General features: G+C 34.4%; 2 protein-coding genes across 4 annotated transcripts in view; one reads left to right on the top strand and one right to left on the bottom strand.

Moving 5' to 3' along the window:
• GatA (glutamyl-tRNA(Gln) amidotransferase subunit A, mitochondrial) overlaps positions 1-4,801 on the bottom strand; it is a 61,633-nt gene extending 56,832 nt beyond the window's left edge. For both annotated transcript variants that reach the window (XM_081759822.1, XM_081759823.1), the window contains exon 1: positions 4,630-4,801. In XM_081759822.1, coding sequence (XP_081615948.1) covers positions 4,630-4,653 — 24 coding nt within the window. In that variant the 5' untranslated portion in view covers positions 4,654-4,801. The remainder of the gene's footprint in view (positions 1-4,629) is intronic.
• Positions 4,802-4,991: 190 nt separating this feature from the next.
• LOC145686477 (NAD(P)H oxidoreductase RTN4IP1, mitochondrial-like) overlaps positions 4,992-25,857 on the top strand; it is a 49,228-nt gene continuing 28,362 nt past the window's right edge. The window contains exons 1-3 of one of the 2 annotated variants that reach the window (XM_081759825.1): positions 4,992-5,506; positions 9,722-9,945; positions 24,030-24,227. In XM_081759825.1, coding sequence (XP_081615951.1) covers positions 5,230-5,506; positions 9,722-9,945; positions 24,030-24,227 — 699 coding nt within the window. In that variant the 5' untranslated portion in view covers positions 4,992-5,229. Of the gene's footprint in view, positions 5,507-9,721; positions 9,962-24,029; positions 24,228-25,857 lie in introns of both variants that reach the window. The other variant, XM_081759824.1, reaches the window with a different exon arrangement.

Here is a 25,857-nt window from a genome sequence, read left to right as displayed (position 1 = left end):
TGGGAAATCACTTGAAAATTTTAAATGGGAAGTTGTCCTTTGATATATCATTGAAAAGATAATGGAAAAGCAAATTACTTTTGTAGGATTTTTTTTTTTTTTTTTTCGCGTTAGGCACAGTTTACGAAAGGCCATCATTTAAATAAGATTTCTTTCACAGTCACAAAATATTCAGAGATTATAAATCACAAATGCCTAAGGATAAAAAGATGAAACAGAAAAATAAGATACGTAAATATCTTATGGCGCATTTAATGGATCGCGCTGTTTGTCTCACAGATCCCCCTATGACGAAACACTGGGCGGTCACTCAAAAATTTTAAATGGGAAAGTATGTGATTTGATAAATCATGGTAAAACAAACTACTTTTGTGGAACTTATTCATGTAAGAGACCGTTTATGAAATGAATACCACTCAAATGTGAACTCTTGTACAGTAGCTGTTAATAACATGGTGCAGGGGAAAGACTACAAAACCAAAACAGATAATATAAAATTCAGACGATCACGTATAAGTGTTCAGTGTAAAAGTGAATTTTGCGAAGTGAAATAGAAATCAATATTGGATTTTCACTACCTTTTCAATGATATAACTTTCTACTTAACACTTCAGATTGACTCCACTGGCTCTTATAGGGCCCTTGTGGAACAAACATCAAATTCCATTCAACGCACCCACTGACATTTCACTTACCTACTCACTTTTTGTTTCATCTTATCATCTTCAGATTTTGTTATTTCTAAGCACTGAATGCTTTATGTGACTGGGCTAGTCGGTTGTCGGTTGCAAGCAGTGGTGCTATTCAGCCGGTTCCGACCTATTGTTAAATATTTCGAGTCCGCAGAACCGTTTGTTATAACCAAACATAGTTATGCCCAGGAACAGTAAATTTTAGTTTAACTATCTTTGGTTTTAAAAATTCTCACAGCTAAAGGGTTAAACAAATGATTCCGTACAACAAAGTATAAGCGGTTTATTTCTTAATCTCAAATGCTCAGATATCAAGAATGAAAACTGGAATCACATGAGTGTAGTGATGAGGTGATTTACGTATATTTGAAACGTATACATATTATCAACACTTGCTGATCCATTGCTATATTAAGATCTTTCCAATACTCTTTGACAACCATCTATGTTGGGTAATTTGTTTCCTAGATATTTGCAGTAGTACCTAATTTCGTCACACCACCTTGTATTAGAATGCTGTGTAGGTCACTTCTTGTCACTTGTGGTACTCAGTAAAAAAAAATGCCTTTGTCTACCTTGTACGGCTTGTTTCCTATCCACCTGCGCTCTCTCTCTCTCTCTCTCTCTCTCTATATATATATATATATATATATATATATATATATACAGTGGACTCTTTTTAATTCGAAGTCCAAGGGGACACGAAAAAACTTCGAATTATCCAGCAACATTCATTTTCACATATATAACAACAAAGAAACCAAAGTACTGTGCATCAAAAACATATTCATATGGTGTAGACTTTACCTTTAAAGCAGCTTATTATTTGCATGATCGAATACCGCAAACTAACAAGCGACATTGACTCCACATAATTGAAGCTACTTGTACAATGAAAAATATATTTACGTACAACACTACAACATACATTGAATAGCCCAAACAATTAAACACCAGTAACAATTTGAATATTCTGTTCTCACTTTTAAGAAGTCGTAAACCTCATTTGCATGAATTTGATTCTTTTTGTACGTTCACTAAATCTTGAATTTCATGTATTGCGTGAAATGCGATACTAATAACATTTGGTTGTCTTTATCAATAATTCATCTTAAATTTTCAACCAATTCTGAAACAAGATGAGATTGGCACACGCTCTCTATCTTTACTTCTTCCCCACTTTCATCTGTATCATTACATAGATTTTCTATTTATCTTCTGTATTACTCTTCCCTATGGCTGCATCTGGATAACTGAAAACACGTTAAAGCTGTATTTCTTTGTTTACATCTGTCCAACATTAAAAATTTTCAACTGTATTTACTTCGAATTATCCAAAACATAGGTTCAAAAGTTCGATTTATCCACGAATTTTTACTATTGTTTTCAATACAGTTTTCAAGGGGAATGGACTTCTGTTCGAATTAACGAGACTCCGCTGTATATATATATATAAATGATATGTATGTATATATACAGAACCGGTTCTTAAATAATTAGAATAACATCACTGGTTGCTAGTAAAAGGCAAGAAATCTTAACAAATAAGTTACTACACGATTTTGAAATATATGTTTAAAATCATATTTTAAACTGTTCAAAATGTTTAAAACGCTTTTTTTTTCGTGTGTAATTTTTTTTTCCTACCCTGCTCTAAACGAAATACCGGTATGTTTTCCTCCAAAAGTTGTTTGTTTTTCTATAAGAATGACATACCATCCTATTTGAAATTTTCAAATGACTATGGGGGGGGGGGGGCACGGTGGCTCAGTGGTAGAGCGTTCACCTCTGGTGCTTGGGGTCCCTGGTTCGATCCCAGCTCGCGCCGTGTGGACTTTGTGGTGAACAAACACCGTGATCCTGGGTTTTCTCGGGGTTCTCCCGTTTCCTCCCACTTTCTTCATTCCACCATTTCATTCATTTCTCATCATCACCGTCTCCTTTAGCCTAACCGGCATAATCGTGGGACGTAAAACTAAAGATTTCATTTCATTTTCATTTTCAAATGACTATGATAGAAGGTCCTAGGGAGGAAATAGCACGGCCCATTTAATGCGCCCTGGCATCTCACTATTTATCCTTTTATCTTCAACCATTTTAGTTTTTCAAGCACTCGGAGTTTTGTCTGACTGCAAGGAATCTTATTTAAAACGTGGCCATTTCGCAAACGGTGCCTCACATGATTTTTTTTCCTACAAAAATTGTTTTCCGTTATTATTATTATTTTTTTCAATATCAAGTGGCATACCTTTCTATTTAAGACGCAGGAACTCCCCTCCCATACGCCACTGTTATTGAGTAATAAAGTGTTGATTTTAAAGGTGAATAAAACCTTTCAGTTTAACGTCCCAGAATTATGGACTTTAGGTTAAGGGAGACGGATGATTAAGGCAAGCGAACGATGATGGAAAAATTGGTGGATGCTGGTTTACTTTTGGCACAACACGTATGGAAGATTTACAGGTAAAATTCAATACTTTGCAGGCAGTAGCTAAATACAAAGTGATACAGATAAATTTCAGGTTTACAAGTATAGGGTTACTAATGTAAAATCATTACAATTGCTTTACGACGGAAAAAATATGAGTGTATATGAAAGATGACTGTATTATATTTTTCATCAGCGGTGTGTTTCTGCACAATGTACAGAAGCTGTAATTTATCTTTAGAAGTGGAGCGCTACTAGTATGAAAGAATGTGCTATTGAAACTTGTATCATTGCCAAAACTCACTTATTTTCACTACCCTCTCTTATGCGTGTAAGTACCGTCCCTGACGCGACTGATCCCTTCGGACGCATCCCCGCGAGGACAAACCAGCTTCGCCCTGCCTTGTCTCGGTTAGCATTTGTGATTTTTAGTGATCATCTAGAACAAGTTGGTTTATGGTTTTGAGCTATTGCTTAGTTTTGGGGGGTCAGATCTTAACTGAATTTTTACGATATTCTATTTACATTCGGTGGAGTATGTTTAGTACAAGGGGTCCAGAAGCACGTAAAAAACACAAAATTTACAGGAGAAATGAGTGATGCAAGTACTTAGACGTAACATAACGTAACCAAATCTAAGCTAACCTAACATAAACTAACGTAAGCTAACCTGAACTAGCCTAAACTAACGTAGTATTAGTAGAAATAAGCGAAATTCTATCATTTTTTTTTTTTTGGAAAATTGTGCGGGACTCCTACACCAATATAACAAACTAAACTAACCTAACGTAACCTAAACTAGCCTAACCTAACTAAAACTAACCAACTCTACCGTAAACTAACCGAATGTGAGCAGAAATTACCAAAATAGTAACATTTTTTAGAGAAAAAAGCTGGACCCCTTCTGCTAAACATAGGCCCATTCGGTTAGGTTACGTTATTAACATTTGAGACAATATTGCCGAGCGAGCGTTAGCGAGTGAACGTGGGTTAGAGCCCTGCAGGGGACGTTGTTTCCTGTCTTCGTTAGTGCTGGCCTCCCATTATTAAACAATTACCTGTTTTGTACTGTATTTTTTATGCCACACATTCGGAAGCCGTATTTATACGCAAATCGTAAAATAATTGTAATTTTTGAACAATTACTTCTGATGGCCCCTTTCAATTTTATCTATGCCAAATGAGATATTTTCATGCTGCACAGTGCAAATAATTTAGGAGACAATAAGAAGGAAATTAGTGAAAGAATTATAACTTTTAAGCAATTATTTCGAGTAATGTGCCAAAAGTACATCTGCACGAATTGGTGGTGAAAATGTTTGAGGAAACAGGATTGCCTCGAGAAAATCCACGAATTCGACGTTGTCCACTACAAACTTTCTTGGCCAGGGATTGAACCAGAGACAAAAACCCACAGATGGACGCTGCGTCATTCAGCCACCACGCCTGCATAGACGATGAATAAATCTACACAGTTAAATACAGCCAGATTTGTTCATCGCATCTTACCTGAGCTATGTTAGGAAACACCATTGATATTTTTTATGATACGCATTCATACATATCAAATTATTATTATAATACATAAAACTACTGCCTCTATTTGAATTGACTTCGTACTAGCAGACAGCCAGACACGAAGAACGGAACGCATATCTCTCCTTCTTTGTTAACCAACTTGTACTATGAAAAGTTTCAGTGTAAAGTTTCGAAGGCATTGACTATTCTGATATTTTGTTTTTCCTATAATTGTAGAACAATTTTGCAATAACTATTATACTTCATGCTTTTACTTTTATCATCTCCACGCACTCAAGGAAACTAACAACCCTTTGCGATATAAGTTTACATGTTTTCAACATGATGATTTAAATTTTCATAACAATATTTCTAACAAATGAAGTCATCCAAAGCGACAGTTTGTTTGGAATGTTTGTTGTTGCTGTCCCGGCCGATAGCCGATATTCGTAGTGTATATACGAACCTTGCCGATATTGAGTTTTTTTTTAATTGTACTAATGAATATTGTATTTTATCGTAAAGAATGAAGAACTGCAGGATAGATTAATTAAGTCTGCAAAACAGATACAACTAATCTAGTAGTTTGAGATGGCGAAAGTTTGCAGAATTTTTGGATCTAAAAGCTGTTTATCCGTGTGTTCTAAACCTCGAATATTTAGTAAAAGAAATGCTTCGGCTTTGCCTAAAGAAGCTGTTGGAGTAACAGATGATGCTAAAATGCTTGCTTGGCAGATCCATTCATATGGAGATTTCGATGAATTACAACTTAATAAGAAAGCCAGGAAACCTGTCATTTTAAGTCCGGATGAAGTTCTCATAAAAGTTAATGCGACTTCTGTAAATCCTATTGATGTTGCAATGATTAGTAAGTGAAGTACTTAGACAATTCAAACATTTGAATTATGCTCAATTGCCATCGAAAGTAGAGACAGAGTAATTAGCCTAACCGTTGAACTAATGGTTTTGGTTAAGATTGAGAAGGTTTCAGTACTAAATTGATGTGCAGGTTTACAATAGTTCTTCCAATTAAAAAAAAATGTTTTAAATTATTGCCTAAAGTTCTACACTTCCGAACACATACTCAAATAATTGCATAGCGATTTATAATACACGTGCAAAATTGTGTACCATAAAATTGTTCATTCAAAACGACAGCTTTTCTTGCTTGAAGCTATGCCCTAAGGGAGTCTACGGCTTAAGTTTAGAGTTGCCCTTGGACTTTGCAATATACAAAAAACAGCGCTTAAAGTATTAAACATTGTTACATTTCACTTAATTTCAGTACTCCGTGTGTTTCACAAAAATTTAAAAGGTTTTCTTCCTTATTTTTGCGCATCCGTTACACCTGTTCGCCATATTTTACAACTACCATGCCGCTGAAACCTTCCGCATCCGGCAAATAGTACTAACTTCCGCATATCTTTTCTCGTATTAAACATAACTCTCCTGCCGAACTTACATCCCTAAACATCAAATAAAAACTTCAAATTATCATTTCTTACCTCATTTCTCCTGTAAATTTTCCTGATTTTTATAAAAAGCGGAGGAGTAACTCTAAACTTAACCCGAGTCGTCATTTATATTTCCGTGCAGTATGCCGAAATGATTGTGCATATGTTTATTATATGCGTTCAAAGATATGTGTATTAAAAGTAAACCAAAAACAGGCCAACATGTGCTAGCTGATCAATACGGATGAATTGTGTCTATTCCGCATCAGAGCGGTGCGAAGCCGGTGGGCTTGTACGAAGTGTCCGTAGAAGCAGGGGAAGTGATGATTGAAGCATTCGCAAAAACAACTATTCATGTAAAACTCATGCGTTAATGTGAGATAGGTGGCCATTACTAGCAGCAGCTCGATCATTCTTGTATGATTTGTTGGGAAATATCATAATGTATTTCGCACTGTTTCAGCGTTATCATGGGCTCAGTGGTAGTGGGCTTACCTGTGGTGCCCGGGGTGCTGGTTCGAACTCCCGGATAAGTAAATTTATAGTGGACAGCATGATGTCCTTGGGTTTTTTATGTGTTCTTCTTTTCCACTTGCATTGTCATTGCACTAATTGTTGCATCATCATTCACTTGCCTTAATCATCCGTTTTTTTTTTTTTTTTAGTCTAACGGGCATAAACGTGGGACATTAAACCGCAGGATTTATTTTTTGATTTGATTCAACGTGTATTGCATACGAAATAACTCCCACATAAACTAATTGTCTGCTGTAAAAATTATTGTAGGTAGGTCTACTTAGAATTATCAACATGTTTACCCCTTCTTATAGCACTCATAATGATTTCATACTAGCAATCCTACTCTTTTAAACAAAGCACAGCTCTTCTCTCCTTTTTCATATGTACTTCCTCATTTTAATTTTAAAGCTGCCGTTTTTTATGACTATTGTAAACCTGCACCAAAATGGAAATTTTTGGTTAAAATTATTGTCAAATATTCGTCCACATTAAGAATTTGTGTGCCAGTGGGTATGGGTAATGACTAAATGGTGCTTTTTTTAAAAAAAATCGTCTCTCCTTATACTTTCAGATTTTGTCCATACATCGAAATAATGATTTCACATCTCGTAATGGCTAAAAGAATTATGATGTAGATTGAGAATTAGTTTACGTATCCTAGTAAAATCGACTCTTTGCACCTTATAAACAATATTTTATTCCTGGGTGCATGATTACTTTAGGAAGGCGTAAGAATTATGGCTGCAAATAGAGCAATATCTAGGGAAAATTAAACTCAAACTGCTTGAAAAAAAATGTTACACAGTTTCTTGGGCATGCTTTCTCGACGAGATAGCGGTAGCTAAGTGGTAGAGAGTTCACCTCTGGAGCATTGATCCCTAATTGATTCCCAACGCGTACCACATGGGGTTTGTGGTGAACGAACATCGCGTGTGTGTTTTCTGGGATTAGTCCATACTTTCCTACTTTCTTCATTCCTTAATTTCATTCGAACTCATTGTAATCTTCTTTAGCGTACACAGTATAATCGTGAGACATAAAGCTGGATGATTTCTTTTCGTTTTGATTTTACGAGGTAGTTGGTTTCGTGATCCAACCGAAAATGTAGGAGCCTGAGCGAGAAGATTAATACAATTTGTTAGGGTTTGTTACACTTTACATTCACTAATTATTGTAACTTACTTTGTCTTATTTTTTACACCTTTTCATAATAATCTGAGCATTTATTTCATACTTCGTAAACTCACAGATAAATAGATAAGTAGTTTTTTTTATTGATAGTATATAGTATTTTGTGTTGAAAGATTCAAACACTCTGAATGCCTTTTTTTATTTTCTGAAATTCTTCGCTATTACTTACTTCGCAAGTACATTGCAAGCATAAATTACATAATTTGGCAATACTCCTTCTCAGAGTAGGGGGGCGTGGTGACTCAGTGGTAGAGCGTTCACCTCCGGTGCTTGGGGTCCTTGGTTCAATCCCAACTCGCGCCGTGTGGACTTTGTGGTGGACAAACATAGTGCTCGTGGCTTTTCTCGGGGTTCTCCCGTTTCCTCCCACATTCTTCATTCCACCATTTCATTCATTTTTCATAATCACCGTCTCCTTTAGTTTAACTGGCATGTCGGTGAGACGTAAAACTCAAAGATTTCATTTCATTTTTCTTTCTCAGAGTAACATATTTCACCTATAAATTTTCCAAATATTAGTGAACCTGTTCCCAGTTACTACAAAACATATTTGTGTAGGCGCAGTATCTGTAACTAAAGTGATAAGATAGATAGGTATTACATTACTGTCGTTGTCGTGTACTGTCTCCTTGATCATTTTAAGGCATACTCAAATAGATACTGAAGTATTATCACTTTCATGTATTGTCTTCTTGATCATTTTAAGGCATACTCAAGTAGATATTACGTTACTGTCGCTGTCACGTACCGTCTCCTTAATGGTTTTAAGGCGTACTCAAGTACATATTGCATTACTGATGCTGTCATGTATCGTCTCCTTGATCATTTTAGGGCATTACTTAAGTATGCTATTGTATACGCCAGAATGTGAAATTTTCGGTTGTTAGGGCGTCATTGGCGACCAAACTCTCTAACCTGGCTACTAGGATCTGACCTTGAAAAGTGCTCCTGCGTGGCTAAGCGGTTAGCATACGCGCATTTGGCGTGGGAGACCCGGGTTCGATTATCAGCGGGAGCTCATGTGGTTCGGATTCCACATTAATCAGTAGGTCCACGTCTCATGTAGCTCTCTGCTGAACGGGACATTAAACTCAAACTCAACTCAGACCTTGAAACTTTGTACCATGATATGTACTCAGTAAAAGAACCAATTTAAAGAAAGTAATGTAAGTTAATATAACACATAAAACTACTTTCATACGTATCGATCGATTACGATTTGATGGAGACGTAAGCAGTGAGTTTCGGGTCCACATTGTGAAACGGTGGTAAACTTCCAAACTAAGATCCAGAAGTGGTAAGAGAGATGAGGTCGAAGAAGATAAATATGTAAGGCTTTCAAATGGAAAAGAAAATTGCAAAACATTTCGTTCTTTCAAATATTTTTATGATAGGTATGAATGTAATACAAGTAGGTATACAGTGTAATCCACGAATGATGGTATAAATCAACAAAGAATATTCGCAAGCGAGCGATAGGTCGGAGTTCGAGACCGCACCTGTCTAATGATGAGATTTTTCTGTATTGTTCCAACATTTTGCTCAGAATAATGGTAAAATAGCTCTCAGATATTACTGATATCCGATAGTCTATGTCAGTATGTTCATTTGATTGAAACTGAAAATTTGCTTTTCATCATAATAAATATGTGTACGTTTATAGAGGAAATAGAGATTTAAAACTATCCGGCACATTTTAAAATTAAACGACAAGATTAACCTTATAATGCCAGCAGTGTGTTTATCGCATGGCAATAATTTCGAGAGCAGCTGTTGCCTTCTTCCTTGGTCGCTCGAACTCCATTAATTGATTTTGTATCCTCGAAATTATTTCGCTGAGATAAACATATTGGCACTATAAGATTAGTCTTGCTATTTTTTAGTTAAATAAAGATACATTTATTTTGTTGTATTTTTAGATGGGTACGGATCAGTATTCTTGAATACAATACGTCGCATGAGAACTTGTAGTTCAGATAACGTGGAGTTCCCATTAACTTTTGGAAGGGATTTCTCTGGAGAAATAGTCGAAAAAGGTCATGGAGTAGATTCCTCGTTACGTGTTGGCGATTCTGTTTGGGGAATAGTTGAACCACACCGTCAAGGAGCACATGCGCAATATGTTGTTGTTCCCAAGTATTGTGTAAGTATTCGTCATGGTATGTAAGAAGCGTTCAATTGCCATTTTTTTCCTTTTTATTCTCATTTTTTGATAGATTAATAATAATATACATTAAATCTAAAATAATGTTATAGTAAGAAGTTTGTGCCTTATGTCTGATATTCTATAAATATTCTAGTGTATTTAAGAGTAAAATAATTAATATATTTAAATAGGTCTCTAATTTTTTGCCCATGAGTATTGTTCCAACTTTCTAAATACCAAACTAATTGGTCACAGAAGCTCAGTAGTAGAGCGCTCGGTCCTGATGCGAGGGACCCCTGGTTCGATCCCCGATTACAGGAATTTATGGTGGACAAGATCATGTTTTGGTTTTCTCGAGTTCTCCCGTTTCTTCCCATCCTCATTTCACCACTTACTTCATAATCATTCACTAATGTTAATCTTAAGTTTCCTTTAGCCTAAAGGGCATAATAATGAGACGTAAAACTAAATATTTTATTTCGTTTCCAAATACTAAACTGGTATGTTCTACGGACCGTTTAATATTGTGTTTTTAACTCATTTTTCATTCCACCAAAAAAAAAAAAAAAGTTCCAAATAATCAGAAACAAATTTCTATATAAATTTATGGAGCTTCCAAAATTACTAATTTAGGGAACTGATCGCTGTGGATCTGAGAAATTGTCCCTCGCAATATGCTCGTTACAATCCATCAATATACGATAATTATGAAATATTCTTGTATGATTGATTAATTGGAGTTGAATGATCCCATTAAGCACATAAGTTACGTGGGACGGGACCTCGTACTTAAAGTTGAATCCGAGCCACTACTTGGGTTCTTGCCCCAGGTTTGTGTCTTCACTAATCGTTGAACCCGGAACCACCGCATAGAGAGCATTCGCTTTAGACACTTGGCGATGAAGAGGCATGAAGTGGACATTTTTATTTATATCCTGTTTTATCTATAGTGGGTAAGTTATATATGAATAATTCCTGGATAGGTACTTTAGGATTTGAAAACCAATAATTTTGACCAGTGGTCCTTACTTCGCGAGATATGCCAGTTTTTTCAACATTCTTTTCTACCGTAGCTGTTTACTGAAACATTATGTCAGGAAGTATAAGAGTGTAACGTACCGGTTTACCGGTAGCGATTACATTATATTGATACCGGTATGCATGTTGATACTCGTTTACTCGTTACATGTTTGATGGCTCCCGTATTGTGTATCTGTGCCAATATTATTTTATTATTGTTATGTTCGTGTGTTTGTGTTAATTACATAGGTTAGTTGTTGTTAGGTCGGTTTGGCACACCTTGGCAAACCTTTGCTTTCCCTGATATTTCGTAATTATATAGATTTAGGCTATTATTCTATATCTGAGCACACGTTTGACTTGTAAAAAGCGGAATATAATTATGTATAAATAAATTAACCGGTGTCACAATGTGCATTGTGCTGAGGAAGAACTGCATTACGGTAATACAACTATAATTACGATAATAATAACGAAACATTACCAATGCACTTTAAAAATCATATTAAATAGTTGAATAGTAGAAAGGGGATTTGTATTACACACTTTATTAATTTGAAAATGGTATTATTATTACTCACCAAGATTATCAATCCAAAATTCTTGTATTTTTATACTTAATTATCAATAGAGCATTAGGCCTAGCGTTAGGCCTAATAATAATGACAATTCAGTGAAGCTTTAGTGAAGTTTTCTGCTGGGTACTACCAAACTCAACTGATTAATAATATTAGAAGTATTAGGATTATATTTATAAACAGTAAAATCAGTAAATTGGGATAAAGCAAACATAATTTTAATGATAGTTGTTGATATACTGATTTTTCTAAATTAATGCAATTAACTATAGTGTGAATTAATAATTATACATAAAATAGGATATGCACGAGTAGTTAGGTATAGAAGAAGAAGAAGAAGAAAAGAATACAAACCAGCAGCAAAGGGGGTGAGAGAACTCGAAGTTGAAATTTATTATATTCTGAAATTATTTGATTTGTGATATTAACCTATAAAAAAATGTGATTTAGGAACACCTTAAATAGTTTTCTTTAGATTGCCGAGTTCTCACAAAATTAAATTCAACCTTTTCTGATTCCACCCCCGCTGGTCAATAGTTGCTGGAAGCCATGATAGCAACCAGCACATAAAAACCAGTTTGAGGAACCAGCAGATGACCAAGATTCCCTGCCATCCCGGACTGGAAAGTTGTTCATCTTATGAGTCCTTAAGACTGTAAGTAATTGTACCTGGCTTCCAGGTAACCAGATTTTTCTTATTTTGAACAATAACATCTTTATGGAGATAAAAGTTCGTCTTCCAAGATGGCGTCGGTGACGTAGGAGTGTATTGTGAAATTCAACAGTTTGAAAATTTTTTATAAAAAAACTAATAACTCTTGGAAGTAATCTTGCGAAAAATGATCAATATGAGTACTATGGATAGCTAAATTTCGTTTGCGTTACGCATCTCGCTTATCTGCCATAAATGTCTCCACGTTAATATTAATCTTTACAGTTAATTCAAAATTTTGCATGATATAATGAATCTCAATACGGAATGCATTTAAATATAAGCGAATTTACCCTTATTGCGTATTCGGTACATGTTCTTAGTTACTGTAAACTCACGGTATGATTAGCTTAGCTCCGGAATATTTTATGAAGGTTGATTTCACCTTGTGGCTCTTAGATTTATATGACTGACAAACTAATGAATTGATCCACCACATTATTATGAATTCTCTTGCATGTTGTAAAAGAAAAAGTAAATAAATAAAACAATAACGTTCCATATTAGTATTGAGAATATCCTGTCACGTATTTACGTTTCTTATCATCAATCATATCATATGTACATAATTCGCTGTCCATTATTTTTTTTCTTTCTTTTCTTTGTAGTGCATAAATAGAATATTTTAATGTGTTGTCCGAGGGCGGGCTAAATGCTTAAGCCATATCTGATATATGCTACACTTTTAGAACTCAGTTGGAGTTATACAGTAGCAACACAGATTGGAGGACATTGTAGAATATGAGTGACAGTTAGATAATTATGTCTTCAGAAATGGAACGTTCAGTTTTTTTCATAGATAATTAAAAAGGGGATGGATGGATCAGTATTTGTTAGATTTTTTATTTCCTTTTCTTGTCTGTAAAACCAGTCATGATACGAATTTAGTCGAAGAGCAATTATTGTAAAGTTCCGTAGTTGGCTACTCAAGATCAATCCTTGTTTGATATATTGTAACTAATGTACCGATTCGCTGAAACTGTCTTGTGATTATCAAATATATCAATTGAAGTATCGATATGCAATTTTATGAAACTGTTATAAGATACAGTTGTTTTAAGTTATTAATCAAACTGGATTTTTTTTTCTTTTTTCAAACTTGTCTCCGTTTTGTAATGATAAACCGACCTAAAATAATAAAAATTGTTATCCTAACTTGAGCTTATGATTTCGAATAAACTAATTTGTTAAATAGCAATGTGAACAGTGATACATATAGAGATTGTAATAATACGGAATCTTACTGCTGGTTTACTGCTTAAGCAAGAACCTAAATGTCATTTTCTAGAACCGAGTCAGTTGTGCGTTATTTCGTTGGAACAAAGCAGTATTACAGAACTTAGTTTTTTTTCTTTTTCTTTATTACCTATTCAAAATTGGTAAATTATCATAGTGTATAATATTTAGAAATGTTCATCATTCTGTTTTATTGGATTTTAAGAATCTTTAACAAAGTGATAACCCAATTCAGGAATTTTGATTTATTTTCGAGACTTTCTCATCCCGGGAAAAAAAGCGTGGTTTTACAAAGTGGCGACCCAAAGCCAAGGATGATTATTAACTTCGCTGTAGTATGTAATACTGGTGTGAGATTCTGTAATTACAGTGGGGATAATTATGGTAGATATTGGAGATGCGTGACCCAATTACTATGTAAAAAAAAAAAATGAGTGAAGTATCAGTGAGACGACATGAACCAGAAAAGTACAGTTGTTGTGATAGCAGTAGTGCTAAAGACAATGTAGCTATTTGCTGTGAAAGCTGTGACCAATGGTTCCATATAAAGTGTTTGAATATGTCATCAGCTGAATTAGAGATTCTAAGACAATCGGAGGACAAATGGTATTGTGTTACATGTAAAGTGCAAGGAAATAGAGAAGTAAATACTGAAATGAATGTACAGGCTGAAATCAATGCTGTTGTAGGTCAGGATGACATTGTTGTTACTGGTAGAAAAGAAAAGTCAAAGAAATCTGTCCCAGAAATCGAAATAGGGGGTGGTCCTCTTTTAGATAAGTTAACAACGATTATTGCAGGGTTGAGATTAGATATGTCCTCATTTAGAGCAGAAATAGCAACAAATATAAGTGACTTAAAAACAGAAATGTCATCTATCAGAACGGAAATTAGTAATGAAATGACAACTAATATAGGTGAATTAAAATCAGAAATGTCAAAGATGGGTAATGACATTGTATTTCTTAAGGAATCTTTTTCGTCTATGAAAGGGGAGTTAAGAAATGAAGTATCGCAGCTTAAATCTGAAATTGAAGAAACAAAAATTAAATTTGGAGAATCTGTAGTCGATGTTCAGGAGAAATTTTCTAGGGAAATAAATGATATTACTAAAGATATGGATAAGGTTAAGTCTGATGTAGGTATTTTAAAATTAGATCTTAAAGAATCGACTGAAGATATGGATTGTAAATTAGAAACTGTTACCAAAGAAATATCTGCATTGAAAGTTGAAATTAGTAAAGTTAGTGTAACTGTAGAAACAGAAACAAAATTTGTAAAAGAGCAACAAGCTGAAGAAACCCGGAAGTTGTATGAATTAAATGAGAGAACAACGAACATGGTGAAAGTGTTAGAAAAGGACGTAGTTGATGCATATCGACATGGGCGCGATTTATGCAAACAAAACACTGAAAGTTTAAAGACCTTAGTATATGATCACCTAAATAAAAATAATTCAGATCAGTCGAGCCCCATTGACCAAAATTTGATTGGAAAAACATCGAAGCCTGTTAGAACCGAGAATAACATGTCTAATGAAAACAATGAGACTCCGGTATTCATGTTAGATGGGACGCGAATTAATCGAGAAGAAAACGTCGTACATATAAATCTATCTTCATCATCTGACTCGGATGAAGAGAGAAATAAGTATAAAAATAAAAATAAACGGCTTAGGAATAAAACCGGTAGAAAGAGGACGTCGTGTCGCGAACCGTGCGTCATGCAATGTAAAAAAGCAGACATAGTTGTAAATGATAATGTAGAAATGGAAACTTCAGATCTAGATAAGACAAGTAAACAATGGGAAAACAGTCCCTCATACAAAATGGGTGCGGGATCTTACCTGCGCGAATTACATCACTTTCCACGGTTTGACGGACAGCTAACTCAGGGAGTGGCACAAATGTTTTTAGATGATTTGATGCAGACAATGAATATGTATGTACTAACCGATAGGGACCGCCTATATATAATTGCAAGATGTTTAGAAAAATCAGCAAAGATATGGTATAGAAGTATAGTAAATCAGATCAAAACATTTCAAGATTTTGTCAGATTATTCAAATTACAGTACATATCGGAGCGAATGGAGAGAGCACAAAAGCGCCATCTCTATTCGTTGCGGTATGACAAAAGTAAACACTCTTCCTTGTTGGGATTCGTTCGGCATATTGTAGAGAAATATAATTCCATTGTGACATCGCCTTCTGATCAGGAATTAAAGGATCTAATATTAGATTGTCTTCCAAGCGAAGAATCGAAAATTTTAAAGCTAGGATCGGTCACTACCGTGCAGGATCTAATACTAAGGATAGCGGAATTAGAATGTAATCCCAATTCTTGTCCAGATTTCAGTGGTGTAAAATTTCAGAATAGGAAACCGCAAATAAGGAAAACTTTTGTTTCGCAGTCTAACTCGACTCGAATTGATAATGCTGTTCAAACAGAACCAATGAAAATTGAAACGTCAGGAAACGAGAACCATTTTCGAACTTTAACTAGTCAAAATTTTAGAAACAATAATGGACGACAACGTCAAAATTGGAAGAGAAATCGGAATTTGAAATCAAGCTGGGGGACGAATGGAGTTAACAAATTTAGACCTATGAATGGAGTCCAACCTTACCCTTTAGTGTATGGAAATGGACCAGTCCCTTATGCTTTATCTGGAATGTATAATTTAAAACCATCATATGGCCAATGTCCTCCGGTTCCTATATTTAGTTCTCCTTTCTCTTCTAACATGCCGGTGGTAACTTCGGTTACTTCAGCATTACACCCGCCGTATCCTTCTGTTACTGCCGAGTCGATGAATAATAATAATATTTCTACGTTCATGAACAACTCCGTTCCTGTTTCGGAAAATATCAAATACGTCATATCTTGATTTCTCCATAAAACCGGTGAGCTAATGGGATCCTGGAACGTTCGCATCGAGAATTGAACCGAATAGTAAGATTCTTGTGCAGCAATAATCATTCAAAATGGAAAACGGTGTTGAAGACTGCACAAGACTTACTTAATTATTAATATAATAGTGCCATTGATTGTACGCCTGCTGAATTATTTATTTCTTTTTCGGCTGTTGACAGATTTAGGGAAAAATTTCCTTGGCCTCCGGAATTGCAGAATATGGAGAATTCAAGACGTCATATTCAGGTTGAACCAAGATTGTTTTCGAAAAGAAAAAGAAAATTACAAAATAACGTGGTAGAAATTAAAGAAGGAAATTTAGTAATGGTTCGAACACATTTTCTATCTGATGCGTTCAAAAGAATTACTCACAAGTACATGCCTGTTTATACCGGGCCTTATGTTGCTACAAAAGTGCATCATAACTCAGTTTCGTTAAGATTTAAAGGGGAGAGAAGTACCTACACAAAATTTACAAAATGTAAAACTTTTCAAATTTTTTTTTTTACAGGCCACTGGGAAAAATGTAACGTACCGGTTTACCGGTAGCGATTACATTATATTGATACCGGTATGCATGTTGATACTCGTTTACTCGTTACATGTTTGATGGCTCCCGTATTGTGTATCTGTGCCAATTTTATTTTATTATTGTTATGTTCGTGTGTTTGTGTTAATTACATAGGTTAGTTGTTGTTAGGTCGGTTTGGCACACCTTGGCAAACCTTTGCTTTCCCTGATATTTCGTAATTATATAGATTTAGGCTATTATTCTATATCTGAGCACACGTTTGACTTGTAAAAAGCGGAATATAATTATGTATAAATAAATTAACCGGTGTCACAATGTGCATTGTGCTGAGGAAGAACTGCATTACGGTAATACAACTATAATTACGATAATAATAACGAAACATTACCAATGCACTTCAAAAATCATATTAAATAGTTGAATAGTAGAAAGGGGATTTGTATTACACACTTTATTAATTTGAAAATGGTATTATTATTACTCACCAAGATTATCAATCCAAAATTCTTGTATTTTTATACTTAATTATCAATAGAGCATTAGGCCTAGCGTTAGGCCTAATAATAATGACAATTCAGTGAAGCTTTAGTGAAGTTTTCTGCTGGGTACTACCAAATTCAACTGATTAATAATATTAGAAGTATTAGGATTATATTTATAAACAGTAAAATCAGTAAATTGGGATAAAGCAAACATAATTTTAATGATAGTTGTTGATATACTGATTTTTCTAAATTAATGCAATTAACTATAGTGTGAATTAATAATTATACATAAAATAGGATATGCACGAGTAGTTAGGTATAGAAGAAGAAGAAGAAGAAAAGAATACAAACCAGCAGCAAAGGGGGTGAGAGAACTCGAAGTTGAAATTTATTATATTCTGAAATTATTTGATTTGTGATATTAACCTATAAAAAAATGTGATTTAGGAACACCTTAAATAGTTTTCTTTAGATTGCCGAGTTCTCACAAAATTAAATTCAACCTTTTCTGATTCCACCCCCGCTGGTCAATAGTTGCTGGAAGCCATGATAGCAACCAGCACATAAAAACCAGTTTGAGGAACCAGCAGATGACCAAGATTCCCTGCCATCCCGGACTGGAAAGTTGTTCATCTTATGAGTCCTTAAGACTGTAAGTAATTGTACCTGGCTTCCAGGTAACCAGATTTTTCTTATTTTGAACAATAACATCTTTATGGAGATAAAAGTTCGTCTTCCAAGATGGCGTCGGTGACGTAGGAGTGTATTGTGAAATTCAACAGTTTGAAAATTTTTTATAAAAAAACTAATAACTCTTGGAAGTAATCTTGCGAAAAATGATCAATATGAGTACTATGGATAGCTAAATTTCGTTTGCGTTACGCATCTCGCTTATCTGCCATAAATGTCTCCACGTTAATATTAATCTTTACAGTTAATTCAAAATTTTGCATGATATAATGAATCTCAATACGGAATGCATTTAAATATAAGCGAATTTACCCTTATTGCGTATTCGGTACATGTTCTTAGTTACTGTAAACTCACGGTATGATTAGCTTAGCTCCGGAATATTTTATGAAGGTTGATTTCACCTTGTGGCTCTTAGATTTATATGACTGACAAACTAATGAATTGATCCACCACATTATTATGAATTCTCTTGCATGTTGTAAAAGAAAAAGTAAATAAATAAAACAATAACGTTCCATATTAGTATTGAGAATATCCTGTCACGTATTTACGTTTCTTATCATCAATCATATCATATGTACATAATTCGCTGTCCATTATTTTTTTTCTTTCTTTTCTTTGTAGTGCATAAATAGAATATTTTAATGTGTTGTCCGAGGGCGGGCTAAATGCTTAAGCCATATCTGATATATGCTACACTTTTAGAACTCAGTTGGAGTTATACAGTAGCAACACAGATTGGAGGACATTGTAGAATATGAGTGACAGTTAGATAATTATGTCTTCAGAAATGGAACGTTCAGTTTTTTTCATAGATAATTAAAAAGGGGATGGATGGATCAGTATTTGTTAGATTTTTTATTTCCTTTTCTTGTCTGTAAAACCAGTCATGATACGAATTTAGTCGAAGAGCAATTATTGTAAAGTTCCGTAGTTGGCTACTCAAGATCAATCCTTGTTTGATATATTGTAACTAATGTACCGATTCGCTGAAACTGTCTTGTGATTATCAAATATATCAATTGAAGTATCGATATGCAATTTTATGAAACTGTTATAAGATACAGTTGTTTTAAGTTATTAATCAAACTGGATTTTTTTTTCTTTTTTCAAACTTGTCTCCGTTTTGTAATGATAAACCGACCTAAAATAATAAAAATTGTTATCCTAACTTGAGCTTATGATTTCGAATAAACTAATTTGTTAAATAGCAATGTGAACAGTGATACATATAGAGATTGTAATAATACGGAATCTTACTGCTGGTTTACTGCTTAAGCAAGAACCTAAATGTCATTTTCTAGAACCGAGTCAGTTGTGCGTTATTTCGTTGGAACAAAGCAGTATTACAGAACTTAGTTTTTTTTCTTTTTCTTTATTACCTATTCAAAATTGGTAAATTATCATAGTGTATAATATTTAGAAATGTTCATCACTCTGTTTTATTGGATTTTAAGAATCTTTAACAAAGTGATAACCCAATTCAGGAATTTTGATTTATTTTCGAGACTTTCTCATCCCGGGAAAAAAAAGCGTGGTTTTACAAGAGTTAGAGACGTAAATAAAATCAATTTTATAGCTGCTGAAGTATATTTTTTAATAGTTGAATGAGTTTTTCTAAAAATTACCACCATTTTAAATAAAATTAAAACTGAAATTTGGGTACCATATTGCAATAGAGAAATGTTTCAGTCTTTGAGTAGCGTTCTTAATAGTTTACAGTGGCGTTAATTGGTGTCTACATGCGCTGTCTAATGCCAAAGATCGCGCTAGCGTGCAAGTAATTTACAAATTTAATTGCAACATAGAAACTACGCTGTTTCAGGTTAATTATTCCAAATAGGACAAAGTACTGTACTACTTAATCTACAGTGTTCAGCGAACCGAAAGTTTTGAGAAAAAATTAGTAATGATAAGCACAATTTATTAATGAACGAATTGGTCGAAGAATTCATTTTTTTTAATGTTTGGATATATGTGCAAGATATCTGTTAAGAAAAATCTTAACTTTGAAACACATCCCTTATTGCCAATATGGTTACAAGGACAGCCGAAAACTAATTTTTATAAACTGATTTCGGGTAAATATCTCATATGAATCCGTATATAAATGGGTCATGTGCTCCAGTCATTTTGAAAATTCACTTCTAAGGAGAGGGGGAGAGGGTAATTACTACATCAGGCTTTCCAATACTCCTATATTTCCTATTTTTCCTATATATTTGCGTCTTTTCCTATAAACTCCTATATTTTAACGAAACCTCCTATATTTTTGTGGCATTACTACTTCCACTTGTGAAAATAACAAGGAAATAAGGTGTGGGTGGTTGGAGGGCCTTTTGTCTCCACAGTAGGGTGGTTGAATGGAGATTCTTCTGTGTTTCGTCCTTTCCTGCTTATTGTCTAAAAATATTACACCAAGTAATATACAGTTAGCGCAAAAAGTATTCATACACCTACAAAATGGAACAAAAATAAACTAGTTTCGTCATATTCATTAAAAGTTCTATGGAGTAGTGATTTTGAAGACTTATAATTAATTTATTTAGGTGTATCAGTACTTTTATACTTTGTTTATGGTCGTTGCTTAGTACTGGTGAGCTACGTACGAAAACACTAAGAAACTCGTTTAAAATTTCACAAAGAGATAATTACCCATTTAGTTATATGTAGAGAAGAATGTATGTTCATGTAACAATTGGTGTAATTTCATGTGATTTTTTTTTTTTTTTTTTATTTCTACCTATTGGATAATTGAAATGTTCCTTCCAATAGTTAGAAATATTGTTATATGAGTTTCTGTGTACCTTGTTCTTTCACGGTGTTCCAAATTCACAAATGTTCCAGGAAATAATTGAAATGTTCCTTTTTCGGAGCTTCACGAAACCTCCGTGATTTCCTATATTTTTTTTCCATTAGCATTGGGGAGCCTGTAATATTTTAATTTCCCACTTTCTACTCCTGGGTGTCTACTAGCCTGGAACACCTGGAAAAATTAGAGTTTGTATCCTTAAGAAATTGTAAAGAAATTTTCTTTAATTCTGGAAATTTGAATGTTAGGTTAAATTTGTGTTGCAAAATACTGAAAATTCAAGGATTCTTTGGGAATTTCAAGGCAACGAAAGCTGGTCTTGACGCAATCATCATTTCTGACTTTTAGATTTAGATTAGACTAGATTTATTAATTCTTCTATGGACCATATTACGTATACGTTTGTACAAAATGGCATAGAAGTCGTCAGTACATAAATAGATACAATACTTAGAACAAATACAGTGATCTTGTTATCTATAACTTGTGAAAAAAATATATAGGCTAAACCAAAACTGCAATCTATATAGCAATAATATATATGTATGGACTTAATTACTATTGTAATTACTGCGATCGCGGGTTCGATTCACGGTGGGGACACTCGGTCAAAAAAGTGTAAAACGCTTTTTCAGGTCAGGCACCTTGAATGAGGTTTTCCTGGGTTTTCCTCATTCACACCAGTCAAATGCCTGGTTGATACCTAATTTATAGGTCCCAGGTCACGTCCTTCCTTCCCCTTCCCCGGATAGTGTGCTCGCTGAGGATGTCATCCCTCAAACGTGACGGATTAAATAGCCATAAATGCCGAAAGCCCACAAATCTAAATCCTATTGTAGTTACTGTATATATGTGCATATTTGTTATTTACCATCTGATACAGTATGTACACAATTAGGATGTAATTAGTTATCAAAATTTCATAATTTGCTGCAAGATATTCATTTACAGTATAAAATAGCTTCTTGATAGCAGGTTGCGCACTGAGGTGACAAAGAAACGCTTTTCGTGGGTATTTTTTATGTGGCCAGGTAGGTAGCATATTATACAATTCTACACCCATATGGATATGTGATTTTCCGTATGCAGTTGTTCTATAATACACAGTAGATAAGTTATCTTTTCCATGCGTAAAATAATTGTAAGTAATAAATGATCTCTATTATCCAAATGATCTCTAGTAATTTTGAGAAGTTCAAATATGTAAAAAAAAGAAATTGTCATCATATTCAATGATTCAAATGGTTCCTTACAGCTGGTGCGTTTCAGTGATTTTGTGATGATTCTTATGACTCATTGTTGTTGTTTGAATATATTCTGAAGTATTGACGAAGACCCCCCAGAAGGCAATTCCGTATTTAATGTGAGAATAGAATACGCCATAGTACAGGGACAGAATTAATTGTAGATTCAGTATGGAGACTAGAATTCGTATTATGTAGATAACCTGGGCTATTTTTTTCTTTTTTTGCTTAGTTTGTCTACGTGTTCTTATCATAAAAAGAAGAAGAAATATATATTATTATTATTATTATTATTATTATTATTAATAATAATAATAATAATAATAATAATAATAATAATAATAATAATAATAATAATAAGTATTCTGCCTTTCAGCAGATCCTGGGACTAATGAGTATTTTTTGTCTGGGAAATGTTTCTTCCACGTTTCTCGGTCTTCAGCTTCCTTTTTTAACTCCCAATATTTTCTTCTATTTTTCAGTTTTGTATCATCGATCAGTTGTGTTCTTCTTCCTATTCCTCGCTTTCCTTCCATCTTTCCTTTTGTGACGGTATGAAGAAGACAATTTCTTCGCAAGATGTGTCCAATCCAATTGACCTTCCTATGAAGGATGCTGGCTAGAAGTGTCCTCCTCTCTCCTATCCGTTTTTAAAAAAATCTTCGTTTGTTGCACTCTCTATCTATTTTATTTTCTTCATTTTCCTCCAACATCACATTTCGAAGCTCTAAATATTTCTTCTCTAATTTGCGTAATGTCCAAGTCTTTGAATCATACATTCCAATGCTCCATATGTAGCACTTGACCAACTTCTTCCTAAATCCAATATTGAGCCTGCTAGTTAAGTGTGATCTTTCCTTGTTGAACGCTTCCTTGGCTATGGCAGTTCTTGACCTGATCTCTTTGGTGCAGTAAGCGTCTCTTGTCAAAATACTTCCCAGATAGTTAAAATTATCGACCTTTTCAAGTTCACTTTGTTCTACTCTGACCCGTAAGGGCGCGTTTCCATGGAATATTCTCATGATTTCCGACTCTTCGATGTTGATTTCCATTCCATATAGTTTCTCAGTGTCAACTATTTTGTCCATTTCCTGTAGTCCTTCTTCGGTTCTAGCTATAATAACCAAATCATGTGCATACCCGATCTTGTTAATGATCTGCCCTCCAATCTTGAAATCTTCAATTCCCATTAATACTTTCTTTCTTAAATATTCACTGTAAATGTTGAATAATTGTATACTGCGATATACTGCATTCTTGTCTGACTTCTCTTACAATCTCCACACTATTGGTTTCTACTTCATTTGTTCATTCTATTCATGTACAACTCTTTCCAATCTACAAAAGAAAGAGTAAGTGTTCTCGGGCCATTAGCCAGGTGACCCGACGTTTCATATACAGACATTACATTCATCATCACGATCCCTGAAAATGAATGCAATGTCTGCATTCGAAACATGTGATGTCAATCTTCACCTAACTAATAGCTCGAGAACACCTACTAAAATCACATCGCCAGGAAAAAAAATCAATTATTTCGTCAAAAGAAAGAGGTATTTCTTAGTAGTTAGTTTTAAGATATTTCGAAACATAATATAGATTGGAAATAATTGCCTTAGCTAAATATAGTACATAGCAAGCTAAGATCTTTTCATCTATATGTGCTCGTTAGTTCCGAATATAAAGAGGATACATATGGTTCAGTGTTCATCTAAATTAGATGGTATTACAACAGAAATAAATTAGAGTGTTTATATACCTGGTTTTTCTCTTCATCTCTCTCTTCTTTTTAAGTTTATTGTTTCTTACACCTTGGGTTAGAAGTTTTATAATAATATTTACATATTTTTAAGGTAGAGAAACAACCATCAAATCTCAACGCAGTTCAAGCAGCTTCACTTCCGTACGCAGCAATGACTGCCTGGAGCGCTTTAAAAATATTTGGAGATTTGTGTCTTCAATCACCAAGTGGGAAGAAAGTGTTAGTATTAGGAGGCTCCGGAGGAGTTGGAATTGCTGCTATTCAGATGCTGAAGGCTTGGGGTGCTAAGGTTAGTTTATAAATTTCTTATCCTTCATTACGAGCAGCAGGTCTAACTTGGTAGATATTTATCTGCTTTAGCGAGGGACGACTGGTGGTGTGGAGTTGGTTACTTTAATTAGCAATACAAAAAAGGGATAAGTAAAACTGCATTTTTATTGTTTCCGCCATTTTTTTTACACAGATTGTCAGTGGTGGTCCTTGTCTTGATCTAGGAAAACATCAATATGTTTTCATTGTCGGAGAGAGTAGGCGGATAGAATATATAGTGTCATAAATTTTATAAAATGCCAGTCCCGAGAGAGAAAGTGAAAGACGCTTGCTAAATGTAATTTCCAAACTGTTCAAAATTCTCAACTTCAGTGTGTGACGCATTTCACTCGAATTTTCTTTTTTGTATCGTTTTTGAAATAATGTTCAATGTAAGATAACCACAAGAGCAGACTAAGTGGACCATTACTCTTCCACATACCAAAGTTTGAGAAATGCTAATATAAAATTACTCTTGCACCACTAACTTGGTATTTATTAATTTATTGTTTAAATCACAGTCTCCAGTTCATCAGTGTTTCACAGTATATCGTAAGTTTCGTTATCAGTCTTTTAATAGGAACTCATAAACGTAACACCATTGACTTTTATTTGCCCACATAAGGTTATATTATTGAACTCTCAAGTTGGTACTCAAGCTTGCAATATTTTTGAATGTGACTGAGGAGATATTTTCTGTAATTCTCGTAAAATTCGCAGAAGATCAATATAAGAGCGAAGGTGTAGTGTAGCTGATAATCCTCTTAATGAAAGTTAGGGTAAACACTAATTAAACTTTTGTTCACTATACATCCACATTACGTGACCATGGCTCGAATGCATTCTACCAATGAGGTGTCATACTCCTTCTTTGACTTATGATAAGAATCGTGAATGATCTTGTTTTCAGTTATATATCATAACTCTTGTCACTGAATTGGTCTATTCGTTCCGAAGTCATTTACAAAAGAACGTATAGAGTACGTACGTATATCATTATGCTGGTAACTATACAATTACGTCGTGGGGACACGGTGGCTTAGTGGTAGTTGCGTGCGTGGTGTCTCTAGTTCGATCCCCGGCCAAGTAAGTTTGTGGTGGACAACATCGTGTCCGTGGGTTTTCTCGGAATACTCCCATTTTCTCCCACATGTTCATTCCACCAATCGTTCCATCATTATTCACTGCTTTAATCATCCGTCACCCTTAGCCTAAAGGGCATAATCGTTGGTAATTAAACTTAAAGAAAAGATTTATACTGTTATATCAATTTAATACACAAAATATATTACTATTAACCAGATACAAGATAGTCTGTGTCACTACAAAACAATAAATTTGCTATTACGTAATAAAAAAGTATTGTTTCAAGATAAAATTCTTCCACTCTTTGATGCTGAAATTTCGCTGGCGATTACAGACGGTTCAACATTTTTGTTGAGTGATATGAATTTTGCATATCGGCTTCCACATCAGTATTTTGGTTTTCGAAAATGGAATTCATTATTTTTTAATTAAGTAGTTCCTTAGTTCGTTCCGATGCTAGAGCAACATCAAAAACAACAAAAATATACCATCATCACCAACCATTATCACTATCGCGTGACTAA

This window comes from Thermobia domestica, chromosome 5 (genome assembly GCF_964235325.1).
Source record: "Thermobia domestica chromosome 5, izTheDome1.hap1.1, whole genome shotgun sequence".
NCBI classification, from domain to species: Eukaryota; Metazoa; Arthropoda; class Insecta; order Zygentoma; family Lepismatidae; genus Thermobia; species Thermobia domestica.
This window is presented reverse-complemented; position numbering and strand designations above follow the sequence as displayed.